We start from the raw sequence: 16,935 nt of genomic DNA, 5'->3' as shown, positions 1-16,935 counted from the left end.
CAGCACGAGAAGAGAGCATCCTGGACACGTGTTTTTGATATCCGCACTGAAATGAATTAAATCATCAAAGATTCATCACTTTCTAGCAGTAATTATGTTGTAGAACTCCAAAGTGATTGTGTTTCCCCTCCTCAGCGAGTATTGGATTATGGCTGTGTTTTCCGTACTCATCTGCTTACCATCTCAGGCTTTGTGCTAATACTACACTGCCCCTTCTCCACCCCCCTCATCCGCCCTTTTGCAGGGTTTGCTGAGGTGGCCAAAGAGGTGTTGCAGCCGCAGCGCTCCTGAAGGAAAAACACAAGCTTACGTCAAATATCTCGCTCTGTTCGCTCGCGGCTTTCGGCCATCTTATCAAGAATGGTGTAACTGAGCTTAATTTCAAATCTCGATGAAATTCCTGCCACCTGTGTAGAAACGCTGCTGTGCGTCATGTCAGGGCAGGCAGTCCGCTGCCTTTTCACCTACAAGTTGTCTCAATCCCTGGTTAACTCATTATTCTCAAATCGGCTTTTGGTAAAAAAGGTTGACAGGTGAGGAGATAAGAGTCTTATGACACGTCCTTCAAAACCAGACAGCAACAGACAGGGCGGATGGTCGTGACTGAGTGGACATCTGAGGAGGACAAGAATCACAGCAGTATTTGTAGAATGAGCAATGCAACACAAAAAGAAATGAATAATCTTATCATCTTATCGACCGTAAAACTGAAAGAGTCAGACTCGGATCGTTATGGCCTTTCCAACAGCTAAATGGTGAGGATTATTTTGAGACAAGAAGGAAAAGCGTCCTTCATCTTGGTTTGGTGAACCTGAATTTGTATAAGGAGTGAATGTTTTGTTTTGTTGTTGTTTAAGTTTGGCTGCACTTTACACATTTGATGCTCTGTGCTTACCAATAGCATGTGAGTGCTGGGAAGGCTGATACGCTGACACGCACAAAGATGGCATCTCCACTTCCTGCCACGGTACAAAAGTGAACCCAAACATATCCCGGATTGGAGCGCTGCCATCTTGTGCCGGTGACATTGTTTGGAGCCGAAGTCTGTGCAGTCGTGGCTAGCAGGCGGAGCCACGGCATCAGCATTTATTTGAGGTGTACTTTGCGTTTTTAGTTTGGCCCACGTCCTCTCAGCCAACATGGAGGGGTAACATCCAGATGTTTTGCCTTCGCTTGTGTTGTTCATCTTTATGTACAGTCAGTGGTTGGTACAGACATCTGTGACATGTTTTGCCAGAAAGCAGCATTTTAAATCTTGCTGCTTGCATGTCAGTAGTATTTCAAAATGTTGTGTTTAGAATTTGAAACAACACTGGAACGATGAAAGTGAAATTTTACTGCAAGATTTACAGTCTGTTTTGTGTATTTGTGCTGAAGCTTTGATCATATCGGCGGTGGACAACGTTGCTTGTTGTACATCAGACCGATCAGTATTGGTCTGATATGAACAAAGCAGTACACTGGTGTCACGCACAAGGATGAAGCAAAGGAAGAAAGAGATGGAAGATAGAGTGATGGGGCAGGATGTGCTCAGACTAAGGAGGGCGTATCGATCCAAGCTTCATGATGGACTGAGAGGCGGCTTGTCACTCTGGCAGCCGGAGACAAATGGAGCATCAGGCGGGCAGCTTTAAGGCTGGCCAAATGGAAAGATTCAAACAACAAGAATAACAAAAACAAAAACAGCCCTAATGTTAAAGCGTTTCTGGGGGAGGGGGATTCTGGCTAAGAGCAGTGCACCTCATTAAATACTCAGCGTAAGCCCTGTGGATTTCATTGATTGCTGGTGTCCAGCGATGCCTGAGCTTTATCCTGCACAGCCTCCTCTGAAAGAGGCGAAATGAGCATGAGCCTGAAGCAGGGATGATTGTTTTTGCTTCTTGAGTCTATTTCTGACCGGAGATTCTTAATGTGGGCTCGCCCGGGTGGCTAAAGTGGGTCACAGGGTGAAGCGGACATGAAAGGGCTGACACAAAGTGGAGTCATCCTTGCTGGGGGGCATCTCACTGCCTCCACTCTGGTATATAGCACACACACACACACACAAGGCCACTGCACTGCATAACACCAACCCCCTCCGCCCCCCTTTTCTCCACCTCTCTCGGTATTTGTTCCCCCGGCCTCTCTGTTGTGATTGCTGCCTCTGTCCATTTTTCTGTTTGCCTCATGCAGCAGCATCATTTAGATTTTCATCTCATACTTGCACCTTGCTGCACACTGCAGATATTGCATTTGCAGCTTGTCCACAATCCTGAGATCCACTGATATCCCATTAAATGCACACATTTGTGTAAGACTACCCTTAACCACCCCGGCTACATCCCTAGTCTTAACCCCAATCCTTCAAACCCAAAATGACCCTTCTAATCCTCTTAAAGAAGTAAGAAAAGGCAAAATGTCCTCACTTTGCACGTGTCTTTTTCCTCCTATCCTTACGAGGACCTCAGAGTAATTGAAACATAACGCACACGCTCAGGCAGTGCGCGGACAGGCTTTAGGACCCGGCGTTTCGGTCGTAATGAGGTATCAGAGCTGAGGAGCAGCACCAAGGAGAGGGAGGAGGGGAGAGAGGGTGAGGAGGGTGAGGAGGAGGAGAAAGGGGAGAGGACGAGTTGTGTTTGGAAAGTCAGAGGGAAGCTGAGAGTGGCACAAGAAAGTTGACACCGCGCAAGAGGCGAGAATAGACGGACGAGCTTCTGTTTCGTGAGAGGCAGAGACAGCGAAGCGAGCGGGACGCAGGAGAAGATGCTGCGCGGCGGGAAACGGGAGTCTCAGACGGCACATCGCTGCTGCCGGGCCGCACAGGTGCGTTAGGTGCGTCGGCACAGGCTCGACGGAGGGACGCTTGACAAGTTTGACTCACGGTGTCTCATATCCCCCCCCCCCCCCCCCCCCTCTCTCTCTCTCTCTCTCTCTCTCTCTGTGTGTGTCTCTCTCACACACACGCGCGCACACACACACCTTCTGCACACGCCCCCTCTGAAAGCAAGCGAATCAGCGGATCAGTGTGTAAGAGCATCCAGTCCAGTGGATGGTGACAACTGGGACGCTGGACCGCAGTGTTTCTTCTCAGAGGACTGAGACAGGACGGGACGGGACAGGATCCCAGTCTCTTTGACGTAAAGGTGAGTCAATATTTAACGAATCAGACGGGACACTTTGAGCTGTTGTCACTTCAGGTGAGAACAAAAGAGAGCCGGGTTATGGTGTTGTGTTGCGTGTTTTGTTTCTTTGACTCCGCTTTCAACCGTTTGTTGTCAATACAACGTTGGATGTAAAGGCACAATTCGTCGTTTTTCTTTTCTCTGTTATTGCTCCACCACCCCCACCCTCACTTCCTCCTCTCGCCAAACAGCATTTTCAAATCTTTGTGTCACGTTAAAACAATATTTTTAAAAATACCACACCAAAACTGTCACCTCTCGTCTACGTGCACAATGAGAATTGACTAAAATATTTAATTAGCCTAAAACTAATCATAACCTGCAGGTCCTGGTACTGTTCTACCATTACTATTAATTATTATACTTTATTAATTAGTGCACTAAATGTTTGCTCCTGCAGATTAATTTCACGTACGTTTTATGGCGGCTCACTACGCTAAAATACTGAAATGCTTCCAGCTGTAACACGTTGAGCACATTTAGGAGTGTTGCCATTATTCTCTATAAAAACTTCTTCTTTTATTTATTTATTTTTAAAATGAATATTGTTTTAAGCAGGTGCTGCATGGTGGAGTGAAATATGCGGCCAGTTATAAGCTCTTTTTGTGTAAATAATTCACAGGCTTCCACTCCCACATACTGAGGCCTACACAGCTCCAAATATTCGTACATTTCAGCCACGTTCTGCACATGTGGGAGATAAATGCAGTATTGTATTCAGCTGCTTTACAGTTGTTAAGATTTACCAAATGCACTCTTTCTAATGACTGTTATTTTTGAATGGAGAAAGTGTACTCTAAATCTTCCACGTACAACTAAATTTGATTTAGTTTCTAACTTGCTCAGCTTTACTGAATCCTTCAGGGTTTTATCTTTGGTTTATTTTTACCCGAAAATGCACGTTCTAGTAGTGAAGTGTGACTCTCGTGTCAGAGCGGATCTTAACATTTTAATTGCCTGTCTGTTTCGACATCAGATCACCTACATTGCAGTAGTGACAGCTCTTCAGTGTTCATTATTAATCTGAAATTTCTCCATTTCTGTTGTTTTCTGGGTATATTTTTTGAAGACATACGATAACAGATATGCTGCTTTAGCAGTAGAAGCCCAGCAGCAGCAGAGTAACCCCCTCCCCTCTACAAACAACCCGCAGCTCCGCTCCATCGCTCATGTTTGTATGGCAGTTTACTGTGGCGTGACACGCTGTGCAGTCATATAAGAACGTAATACGCTCATGCAGCAACCCTGAAACCTCAGGCAACCTGACACATCCGCGTGCCTTAGCACATTTTCGTCTTTAGTTCAGGTCGAAAAGCTAAAAGTCTTTCAGCTTTTCCACCACAGTCTGATTCTGGGAGCTCACGCATTTCAGTGTGAAATGTAAAACGTGTATCAGGGGACAGTGTGAGAAAGTGCAGTCTGAAAGTGCTTTCACGGGACATGCAGGGTGTTTTAACCTGACTTTGACCTGACTGTGCTGTGTGTGTGTGTGTGTGTGTCTGGCGGTGGTGGTGATGGTGGGGTCTTTCTTCCTCTGTGATGACAATGAGACCATGTAATACATCCCAGAGAGGCCAATTACTTCACATGCTTGTTAAGGTTACGTGTGAGGGTTTTGTACTGATTCATATTTGTTCCCTAACGGTTCACCTCGTCCTCAGCCATCACTGCTAAGTGCTACATTCCTGAATGAATCCTTATCCTAAAATCAACCTGATTCTGACTAAAAGCATGCAGCCACATACAGGACTTTATCAAGGTGTCCAGGTTCCTTCGGTTCTCTTTTTACTCTGCAGGGTTGCACAATGCAGTAGAGCGCACATGCAAATATTTAAATTATCCTCAAATAAAAATAGAAAAAAAGTATGTACTTATGTACATTATGTACAGTACGTGCAACATCAGAGTAAAGTTCCACCTCATCCATCTGTGGCTGACTGATGAAGATGAGTTCAGGCTTCTTGAAGAAAGCAGCTGCTCTGTAGTCTGGTGGTGCAGCAGCAGATGCTTCTGAATCACATGCCAGATTTAATCACCCGCTGCAGAGCCTTCCTGTCCTGCGCCGTGCACCTCCCGTGCCAGTTCATGATGTCTCTGCTCAGGATGCTTTCCGTTGCTCCTCTTTTGGCATGTGAATTTTGCCCTCTTAAGTTTCCTTGAGACGTGCAGCTGTTTTTGCTTTTTGGATGTTATTTTCAAGGTGCGTGAAGCCTGACCGGGGGGCCGCGGAGATGGCTTCCTCTCTGTGGAGCTGTTGGCTTTGAGTGCAAACTGGTGAAGCTACAACCTGGATGGGGTGTTGTCTTTGATGTGCTGGAGAACCAGTTTGAAGGCCAAAGTAGGCGTTTTCACTAATACACACCGCAGACTTTGTAGGCACAGGGACAACTGCAGCTGCCTTGATGCAGATGTGAAGAGTCTGCTGTGAGAGTGATATGTTAAAAATGTCAGTAATAATATCGGCCGTCTTATCGGCACGTGTTTTTAGTACATCAGGAGGTCATCAGGAGGTCCTCTGGAGGTCCTCTCGAGGTGGAGCTTAGACGTCACAGCTGACCGTTTAGCTCATGTGGCAATGTGGCCTCACACATGACGGGGCCACTCAGGATTTTACAGCCTGTAAAATCTGCCTGCCACGTATCTTTGCCGTTGTTAACGTCAAATCTAACAACGCCAAAGATCATTGTTGGGTCTCGCCCTGGCAGTGTTGTATGCTTCCTGGTCACCTGACTGTCAGGCAACTTAACTGGCTCAGGCCGCCACATCATCAGCACACTCGCTGATGTGGTTCTCCTGGGTGATGGTTCTCTCTGCACATTCACTTCCAAACCTCTCTTCCTGCTGGTATGACCCTCCAGCTTGGTGTGAGTTGGCGTGTGTGTGTGTGGGGGGGGGGGGTCTGTTTGATCAAATCAACACCGGTGAATTCTCTGCACAGATGATTTGGGAAAACAGTGTCCATCAGCTGTGGTTCTTTTGAGCATGAGAGCATGATGACACTGCAGTACAGCTGATGTAAACACAGATGGTTTATCAATAGCAAATTACTGCAATTAAACTTTTAAACAAATGAAATCCTGACCAACAGAAACAATAGCCAGATGCCAAAATAAAGAAAAAAGGTTTTAAAATTTATTTTAACTTAACAAACTTGGAGATATGTACAAATTGTGTGTTCTTAGGAAGGTACACGTGTATATAATAAGCCTTTAAATAACCTTATATTGCATGTTCAGTTCTTTTTTACACAGCAACATCTGCCCACAACCAGTACACATCCATACATGTAAACCCTGGAGAATACAGTAAACCGAGCTGCACATGTGCACACACACACACACAAATAACACGGCACTGAGATGTTACCATCCCCTGCACAGTTCGTCCCATGTGTGTCCACTGATGTATAACAGAACGTTGAGTACAACATACAAGACCCTCTGCAGAGATGATGCTGGAACCATTTGCAACATATTGCATATTGTCGTTCCTCGGGCCTCATTGCACACAAGCACCAGCTGTGCGAACACAGTGTGTGTGTGTGTGTGTGTGTGTGTGTGTGTATGTGTGTGTGTGAGCTTGTAGGAGGCAGGGAATGGAGGGCTTCAAAAGGTTTGTTTACTGTGTGTGTTTCTGAAAGGGCAAGATGATGCAAGGCTGCAAAGTATATGAGTATTTATGTGAAGGAAATTCAAAGACTGTGTGTGTGTGTGTGTGTGTGTGTTTCTGGGGTTGGAGTGGGGCATACTGTGGACTGATTAATGAGCTCCCACTGTCATGCATGCATTCTGTGTGGTGGGGGGTGTTGAAGTAAACCCAGAGCCCACGTGACTGTGCTCATTTGTTATTATAGAGTAATTCTGTGGAAATTATCCATCCTTTGCAGTCTAATGTGACAGTAAGACATCCTTACTGGAAGGCACTGCAACGCTGAAATTATCCCATCCAGTTATTATCAAGCCGAGCAGAGGAACAGTACTGAAATGGCAAATTAGCCTCTGCTTCATTTATCCTGCAGTGAGCACTCCACTCCATGGTGAATTTGTTTCCATAGGAACATGATGTTACTTTGGGCTTCGCAAGCTGTGCAACGCGCTCTACGTCGCCACTGTGTTTTGCTTATCTTTTTTGTTCGGTTTCCTCTCTGCTCTTGTCAGTCACTCCACACAGAAAAATTGAAGAGGGGAGAGAGAGAGTGTGTGTGTGTGTGTGTGAAAAAAGGCTTTGGAAATGAAATCAATAGGGCCATTTAACCGCCACTTGGGTTTTTCAGATTTTTGTTTGACATATCTCCAAGCTTGCTCTGCTCTTATCGGCCTGACGTCGCTATTCCTCAAGATGTCTTTCTTTATTAGAGCCCACAGGCGTTTATGGCTCCAATTTCCTACAGCCCCCTATGCCATTTCCTTTCTGCAAGCGAGTTCACTGTATCTGCATCTCCTCGGTGTGTATCAGCTGAAATATATTACTGCAATCACTTCCAGCTCTGTGCACGGGTGTGTGTGTGTGTGTGTGAGGCAGAGAGTCAGCCAAAAAAGACTGCAGAGTTGCTGACAATCTATCTAAGAGTCAGCAGCAACAGTTCACTCTTTTCGCTACAGCCACGTTTCACTGTGGTTGCACATTTCTGTAAAGTCTTGTTTTCATGCAGCAAGTGGAAAACGTACCAAGAAAGACAAGTTTTGAGTTTTGTACAGTGACTCTGCCGAAGGTACCGGCTGGATTACGGAAGGGGAAGCGGTTGGATGTTGTGTGTATGTGTGGCGAAGCACTTCACTGAAAAGGAGCGAGACATGGAGGGAGAGAAGGAAGCCTCTTGTAAAAAGTGTTGGTGGTGATTTGCAGCGGCGTCCTTGCAAGCTTCCCTCCCCTACCTGACTGGATGTTTTACGAGCGTCGCAGAATCAGAAAAGGAGGCAGGCTTATAATACAGCTGACAGAAGTCTTTTTATGGTGGATGAGCAGAGGTGGAGGAGGGAGGAGGGAGGAGGGAGGGGGTGTAATAAAGCTGAGTGCATCTCTCCTGGAATGAAGCTGCAGCGATTGGGAGGTGGGCAGAAGAGAGAGGGAAGGCTGCTGGAGTGCTTCAAATATTAGTGTGTGAGTGAGCACAAGTGCGTGTGTGCAGTATGCACCATATGTCCATGTGTGTGTGTGTGTGTGTGTGTGTGTGTGTGACGAGTGGGTGGCGGTGTGCTCAGAGCTGTAGCTGACGTCAGTGTGTTGAACCGTCACTCAGCTTGTTCGGTGTGAGAGGCACCAGTCCTCCTTGAAAGGGGGGTGTGTGCAGAGGAAGAGGAGCTCAGGGTTTCTGCACGGTGAAGCAGCAGACTGAAGGAATGAAGACACCCGATTGTTCGAGCTTTTCGTCGAACTGATCTCAAGCCTATGAGTACTATGATTAAGATAGCCTTAACACACAACACATGCAGAGACTTCTTCCATCTTCTGTCACTTTCTCCAACACTCAGTCGTCTGCTAATTTTAGATATGCACATGAAGTGAGTCACATGTGAATTAACGTCATCGTTTAACATCCAGCCTGAACAGCAGGCAAATGGCTAAATCCCTTCTTCTTCAACCTCAGCTGGTTAAACCTCCTTTTTGTCCACTCTGGCTCTCTGTACCAATTTCAGTTCAGCCAAATTCACCATTTTCATGTTCTCATTTCACATGTTTTATGTCTCTGTAGGAAACACGTCTGAATAATATCTGAGACCGTCTTATTCTCATACTCATTTTCACAGAGACAATGGATTACAATGAATCTTTTAAGTTAACTGTGGCTCTTTATTTTCTTACAGACTAAAGAATGAAAATAACTCGAGTGGGGGCTCGTAAATGCTCCACGTTAAGTAGGCAGACAGCATTTCCCGCACCGCTGCATTGAAACGATGTGTTGTGATTGTGAAGTCAACACAAAATACGTAAATACAACTTAACAACCCCATCTGCGCTCTGTGGTCGACTGTACTGACTGTGGAACACGAGTGATCACAGGGGAAGGTTAGAGGAGCCAGTAGGTTTAATGTCCCGACGGCCCCTGAACGTTTTCGACTCTCGTCTCCATTTTGTTTGTTGAGACACAAATGGTTTTGGATTTATACACTCCTGGTACGTCACTGGAATACTAAGCTTTTCAAACATTAATGATCATCTTAGTGTGGACTGTGGGCCAACATGGAGAGGAAGGTTTTCAATCTTGCACCACTGATGTCAAACATTAGGATGAATACACATATTTTACTCTCACTGATGGGGTTTCTACAAACAACTAGAAAGCAGAAAAAGTCCTGTCTGATTTGAGCCCAACGCATGCGTATCCTTCAACACGCTGACAACTGCTTTACTTCACTGTACTTATTATTGTGTAACTTGTATTCCTGTACTGCAAACCACACTCGTTCCTCTGATGGATTTCAACGTTGTGCTTACTGATTTTTATTTATTTAAACTTTAAATATTTACAGTTTCAATAAGTGTGCTTGTGTGAGCAATAAATAATTTGTGTGGCTCGATAGTCTTGTTTCACTGTTGTTTCTGTGTAATTTGTTCTCAGATTTTGCTTGATAAATAAAGCGTAAGCTAACAGTACCATGTGCTGATACACAAAAAGCCAGCTCTACCACATCACAGTATGTATTTAATTAACTGCATCTGTATTGATGCATCAGCTTCACTTTGGACTTCTGTAAAACTTTTCATCTACAGAATTTCTGATATTAGTCAGCCTGTTAAGGACAATTTGTCCAACCAGGATCTGTGTTGACTGAAAGGGCAGCCTCGCCTGAGGACAGAGACACTGTGGCGAAGGTCGGAGTTGGTGAAGGTTCAATGGGCTCATGTCTGATGTGAATTTACGGTAGGGCTGAGGCCCAGACTGGAGCCTCGGAGCTCCCAACCCTCAGTGACAGGATGTGCAGAGAGTTAGAGTCTAAATATTCTGTGTGACCTTGTCTCTCAACAGACCTCCTGATCCTCGTCGCAGAGCTGGATGGAGGGCTGCCCGACTCCTCGTCTGTAATGAATGAAGCCCTCTTAAGGCGGACGGGGGAACAGTAAAAATACGTGTCCCGAAGGAAGGCCGTGGCAAGCGGCAACCCACAGCCACAAATCAACACCAGAGGACTTTGTTTTCATCGCTGTCACGTCCTGTGGCGACGGCAGAGAAACAGGCGTGTTGGCAGGACTGCTGACCTGCGGATGTGCACCATAGGATTCTATTTCTGGAGCCTCGTTGCTCTTACAGATTAACTGCCCTCAAATATGGCCCCAATCCGTTCATTGTGCCACTAGTTTGACTGCTGCTGGAGGTTGTGCATATTCGAGCTTCAAAACAACCCACTGCGTGCGTCAGTCCAGTCATTTGAAGGCCTGCTGCCTTTGGCCTGTTTTAATAAGGCAGTGCACTGTTTTGTTTTTTTCAGACTCCTGCAGAGGAACAAACATGCAGCTGCATCTCACGACGGTTTGAAAGCCATTTTTTCTGCTCTCCTTAAAATCATTTCTCACTTCCCAAGTCATTGGCCGTTTCCACTCGGAGCGGCTGAAGGTGATGGATTGATGTCTGATGATTTCATGCTAAAATGACAACACTGTGCTTAGATTAAGACTTTATTTTTTATTGCAAAAGTTCACAGAGGCAAATCATATCGAAATCCCATTGCCCGATATTTCCATTAGTCTGTCTGGGGCTAATCAAGGTCCTCCATCATCAGAATTGACATTTCCATATTGTATGAGAGAGAAAGTGGCTGACATTAGCATATTCATGAATACTGACACATTCAGTCATGTGAAATGGAAGACATGGCGCAAACCCTGAGCAATCAAGCCCTGAAACAAATAGCTAATGACATGTGAGGAGAAGAGGATCCTGAATCTCCCTTTCGCAAGTTCAGCACATCCCATAGCACACTGGCGGAGGCTACCACTGGCACATTAAGGATATTTCACTGTGCCATTGAGCTGGCATGTGTTGGTGGCCTCTGGACCAAGGCCTATAATAAGAGAAAAATCGAAGAATAGGATTAAAGATGGATTATCACTGAAATACTAAAGCCAGCAAAGCAGCTGCCTTTGCATAAACCCATCGGGCGCTCTTCAGGGAGACGCTCCGCAGACCGATTTGTAGATTACATTTGGTTGTTGATGCGGTGGCCTGTTGTGTCGCTGGTATTAAAACAGAGGGATGGAGAATCTAGATGAGCTGGAGCACCCTCTACTGGGAGAAAGCCCCAATGACAGCCAGGTGTCAGGACAGGGACTGGGGCCCGGGACTGGACAGGCCCCTGGAGGGCTGCTCAAAGGCATCTTGATTAAGTGTGAGGAGGACAGGGCTTACCCTCCTTTCGCGTGGAGGAGCTATTGTGGACATCCTCCTGAGCTTCAGCAGCAGCAGCTACTGGACCCTTGTTCCTTACCTCGCACACTGGAGTCCTTTTACCCACCGGCCCCCATCTGGGGCCACGCAGACTCCCTGCTCAGCAAAGACTACCTGGAGACCACCTTCGTGGACATTCGGCCCGGTTCCACGCTGGAGAGGAAGCTGCTGGCCGAAACGCAGGACTTCCACGGTGTGTCCTACAGCATGGATGACGAGGATGACCTGCTTCCCGACTCCGATGTAAGACCTCACACTGGCGTGATGCGTGTGTGTGGACAGACCACTGAGTTTGTGAAATCGAGCAGTCATTTAAAGCAAAAATAATGACAGCTATAGGAAAGCAGTGCAGCTCATCCCATTTCAAAGGAAAAAACATGATACATGAGTAGGACTGAAACTAACAGTTGATTTCTCCAGGAATCGAATGTCTTGTCTTGACAGAAAACAGCAAATTGTATAATGTCCCCGAGTCCGATGGGACATCTTCAAACGTCTTGTTTTGTCCATCCAAGAGGCCGAACCCAAAGATATTCAGCACAGAATGATGTAAAACAGAGAAAAGTGGCAAAGCCTCACACTGGAGGAGCTGAATGAGGGACCTGTTGGCCTTACTGCTCGACAAATCACTCCAATTGATTATCAAAACAGCAGCAAATTAATTTCCCGTCTAATGACTAATCAATGAATTGACTAATCTCCACACGTGAATAATTAGAATATTTTAATCATCTAATTTGTACCGCATGCTCTCTTGTTGCGCAGAGAGAGAGAGACTCATAGTGTCAGTACAGATTCTGTGAACCAAACAGGAACTTAAAATAGACACATGAGCAATGCGTTTCGGGGTAGGTAGCAATTGAACGCTTACTGTCAAACAGGCAGATTACATAAAGCTCCTCTCCTGCAGGTAATGACTCTACAGGAGTAATGCAAGATGCCGGTTCTATTTCATAGATCACTGAGCAAAGCCCAACCTGCAGTGAAATGTAAATTAGCTTTAAGACTCTTACGGTGGTCATGTGATTCTTCAGGAGCCGACATGAGGATGTATGTGCTGTAAATGTCACAAGTAAGTAGCTGCTGGTTGTTTAAATTAACACGAAAAGTCTCTCAGCGAGGTCGAATCAAAAGCTCCAATTACCCGCTGTGAAGCGAAAGGCTGGGGGCTGTTTTACAATTATTACTTTGATTAAGAACACGAGCGAATGGGCGAAACACACGCAGCAGCACAGCACAGCACGTCATTAAAATCAAGAGCAGTCGCCAAAGTTTAGGTTGGGAGTTAGGACAAGGACAAAAGGAGAGCACAGCAAATAATGTTTTCTTTTGGAGCTCATTCTGAATGCTGGCAGGAGTGCAGTGAAGCAAAGGCGCAGGCCTGTGGGAATAAAACCTCGCAGTGACCTCAAACACACCATCTCCGTCTCCTTTGTTCCACTGCAGACGCTTAGTTAAAGGACTCAGACCCCAAAACTGTGATCGATAGCAGGAGATTCGACCTTGTGAGGGTCCCGTCCTGAGTGACACCAGCTCATTGTCCCGTCTGGCTTTTGGCTCGGTTCGTCAGAATAAGGTGCTCTGATCCTGTTTCATGTTTCAAAGGAGAGAAAGAAAAGCAGGGAGCTCAAATGTTACAGGAGCTTTTTTGTTTGTTTGTTTGTTTAATTCCATATTTTACGCACAAAATCAAACAAGCAGAGTGATGTGACAGAGGAGAGAGGAAGTCAGATCGAATATGCAGCTGTTTCAAAAAGACGCATGAGTCACGAATCGCCTGCGGTCAGCAGAGCTTGTGCACATCCAGGCTAACCCCATTCAGTCACATTATCTCACAGGCACCAGCTAAGTTTTACAGCTGCTGTGGGGGACAGGAAGGCAGCGTAACAAAAAAAAGCACATATTTTATATTATCTACCTATATTAACCACAACCTTTTAATGAATAATACTCAATATTGCCATAAACTCCCTTGAATAAATGACGAAGCTTTGGGTTCTAAAGATTAATTTCACTCAAATTACATACAACTTATTTCTCACTTGTTTCAGCGGAACGAATTCAAAGTGAAGAACTTGTCTCTGAGGATTATGAAATGAAATCAGTCTGCGGTCCATTGGCGTAAATCTCAAAGACAAATGTCTCAATATCTCCGGGCAAACAAAGACAAAGTTGTCTGCGTGGATAGACGCCATTAAAGGCTTCCTCTGTAATGTGGCTTCCAGAGCCTTTGACCTGAGCTCAGTGTGCTCTGTTTGAATCCCAGGACTCATCCATTGATGACTTCAGTGATACAGACAGCGAGAGCAACTTCCCTCTGATGATCCCTCAGGACTACCTGGGTTTGGCCTTTTTCTCCATGCTCTGCTGCTTCTGGCCCCTGGGCATCGCTGCCTTCTACCTTTCACAGAAGGTACACACACACACACACACACACACACACACACACACTCAGGCCTGAGCTGACGAGACACAACCTGGCACTGTAGTTCACAGCCAAAGGTGATTTCTTACTGTGTGTGTAGACTAACAACAGGTCCAGTGTCTTAGAACTCAACACTCACAAAGGAGGAACGTGCAAGGATGTTCGTTGTGGTTTTATTCATTTAGATCATTTTAGAAAAACTGTTTTCTGTTAATTGCACTGCAAATAGCAAGCAGTTTCACCAGTGGAATAGGAAGGTGTGTCACTAGTCACTCCTGCTACCACACCTGTAGTCTGTTATATGGACAAAAGTATTGGGACACCCTTCTGTGAAGGCTTTCCACAACATTTTGGAGTGTTTCTGTGGGAATTTGTGCCCATTCATACAGTAGAGCATTTGTGAGGTCACACACTGATGTTGGACCAAAAGGCCTGGCTCACAATCTCCATTCCAGTTCATCCCAAAGGTGTTGGATGGGGTTGAGGTCAGGACTCTGTGTGGGCCAGTCAACTTCTTCCACACCAAACTCATCCAACCATGTCTTTATGGAGCTTTGCTTTGTGCACTGGGGCACAGTCATGCTGGAATAGAAAAGGGCCTTCAACAAACTGTTGCCACAAAGTTGGAAGCATAGCATTGTCCAAAATGTCTTGGTGTGCTGAAGCATTAAGATTTCCCTTCACTGGAAGTCAGGGGGTGAGCCCAGCACCTGAAAAACAAACCCGTCCCAATACTTTTGTCTATATAGTGTATATAATCACCTCAGTCTTGTAGTATTCGTGTTTCCAATGCCAGCTGGTGTATTTTCCATCAGTCACAGTACCACTGTGCACATGCACTGTAGCAAGGAATCTAACAAGTTAATACACTGAAAACAATCAATACAGCAGCAGACATGGAATGTCATCGAGCTACCAGTAGCAGCACATCTGTCTCCTCCACAGTCATCGAGAGCTTGACTACAACAGATACTAACAAATTCATAAAAAAACAAAGCGGAGATGATGGGATGTAAACACGTTCCAGTGAAAATAAAAACATGTTAATTTGTTAGCTGAGGTGATTAGTCTCCTCCAAGGCAAAGCTGGTGCAGCAGGTTAAAGAGAAAAGGGATCAACATGGCTGCACAGAGTCATCAGTCACTTGTACTGCTGGCAGTGTTGAAAATCCCCCCAACACCTCTATCTCCAGTCGCCAGAGGCTCCTAGTTTATATAGGCTTCCTTCCAGCAATGCCGGGAAAAAGAAAATCCCATTAATGCTTTTGCAAAGCTAACTGGCGGAAAGCTGCAAAGGCCTCTCGGTCAGATCAATGGCCTTCATTAGGGTTTAATTAGAGTCATAACAAGAAGCCCCAAGGTGATAGATTTCCAATATTGTTGGGCGCTACCTAAAACAGGGGTCAGAGTCAAAGACGAGGACCAGAAGGAGAGGGGAAGCGAAGGAGGAGAAAGTGATGAATGACGGTAGGCGTGATTCAGAGATGGAACATAATATGGGCTTAGTGTGTGACTGCAATGAGTGGAAGAGGTAAGTGGTAGCCAGGGAGGCCATTGACAAAGGATGACTAATGCCCTTCTCCCCCTTTCCCACCCCCACTCTAATCCTTATCTCACTCTCCTCCGTTTCACAGACCAACAAGGCGTCGGCTCAGGGGGATTTTCAGGGGGCCAACGCTGCGTCTCGCCAGGCCCTGTGGCTCTCGGTGCTCTCCATTGTGTTTGGAATCATAACGTACATCTGCGCCATCGCTGCGTTGATTTCCTACCTGTCGGGAAAACCGCCGTAAGGGCGGCTGCCGCGCCGACCTCTCACACGTTTCACGAACACATCGACACATGCCAACGCATCACCCGTACATGTCAAATAAGCCCAGTGTTTGTTCCGTCGACCCCATCCGCAGTTTTTATCTACACGAGGCAGAGAACGGACGGTGAAAACAGGACCGAGGACGTTCCTCACTGAAAGCAGAACATCCAGTCTGTAAATGTGTTTTGTTTCAGTCTTGAGTCACGTGTCTTTCTTTTAGTATGTGCTGTCATCACGTTAAACATTACCGTAGTGCAAAAAAAAAAAAGAAGAAAGAAAGAAAAACTGTGACGACAAACGCAGACGTGATCACAACACTGTAGATTTCACTGTCACAATAACCAGAGGCAGGAGGAGGAGGGAGAGGACGTTTGGGAGGAGCCAAAAGCGATGGAGTCTGCAGATTTATGAGAAGGTTGCAGCAAGGACGCAGCGGCGGCAGAATCCTGATGGAGCGTGCTGTGGGGGTGAAAGCTGGCTTCAGGGCACCAGAGCTTTATTTTAAAAACAAAACATCTATGAGGGGGCCCCAAGCAACAACCCAGAATCTGTAGCTGCGCCTCTGGCCGGAGTGATGGACCACACAGGAAAACGCTGTCACAGGAACCTCCATCAACCAGTCCTGATTTCACAGTCAGAGACACTCATTGTTTCCCTGCAGAAAAAGCTGATTCTGCTTTGTTTATGTCAAGTTGAGTCTTTATGTAGAAATACACACAAACTTAAATGAAAAATACGTTTGTGCCATTATATAAGAAAATAAACACATATAGTGGATTGTTCAAAGGAAACGCAGGGTGGTGATGTGAAACGCTGGCTCTAGATATAGAAGTAAAGGAGCTGCATCTGTATATACGGTGCTGGGAGACGATGACACGGAGGTGTGGACCTGCAAGGAAAAGTGCCAAAAAAAATATGGAAGAAACTCTTAAGGATGATCCTTTTATGAGCTGTTCCGTTAATAGAAGCATACAGGCTGCCACCCCACGCTTCCCAAATACAGACTCTGCCTTTTCCACACTGGAAGTCCTTCAGCTTTGTGCAGTACGACAAAGTTTTAAAGCTTTCTACTCAAACTTATGTGAACAAGCACTTTGTTCAAATGAGCAAACGGGTAAATATGTCGCTAAAAAGAGCCTAACCAGACCACCAGT

General features: G+C 45.8%; 1 protein-coding gene across 1 annotated transcript; it reads left to right on the top strand.

Annotated features, from left to right (window-relative positions):
• Positions 1-2,567: 2,567 nt before the first annotated feature.
• On the top strand, positions 2,568-16,091 carry tmem91 (transmembrane protein 91). The gene is made up of 5 exons (XM_046389828.1): positions 2,568-2,805; positions 2,987-3,125; positions 10,132-11,790; positions 13,814-13,960; positions 15,606-16,091. Exons 3-5 carry the CDS (start codon positions 11,356-11,358, stop codon positions 15,759-15,761), a joined length of 738 nt encoding a protein of 245 aa, XP_046245784.1. The 5' UTR covers positions 2,568-2,805; positions 2,987-3,125; positions 10,132-11,355; the 3' UTR covers positions 15,762-16,091.
• Positions 16,092-16,935: the final 844 nt, after the last annotated feature.

This window comes from Scatophagus argus, chromosome 5 (assembly GCF_020382885.2).
Source record: "Scatophagus argus isolate fScaArg1 chromosome 5, fScaArg1.pri, whole genome shotgun sequence".
Lineage (NCBI taxonomy): Eukaryota > Metazoa > Chordata > Actinopteri > Scatophagidae > Scatophagus > Scatophagus argus.
Note: the sequence above shows the minus strand (reverse complement) of the source record. Positions and strands in the feature narration are given on the sequence as shown.

Coding starts and splice junctions, on each gene's coding strand:
- tmem91 (XM_046389828.1), top strand. CDS start 11,356: ATGGAGAATCTAGATGAGCTGGAGCACCCTCTACTGGGAGAAAGCCCC. Junction 11,791..13,813: donor ACCTGCTTCCCGACTCCGAT/GTAAGACCTCAC, acceptor TTTGAATCCCAG/GACTCATCCATTGATGACTT. Junction 13,961..15,605: donor CCTTCTACCTTTCACAGAAG/GTACACACACAC, acceptor TCCGTTTCACAG/ACCAACAAGGCGTCGGCTCA.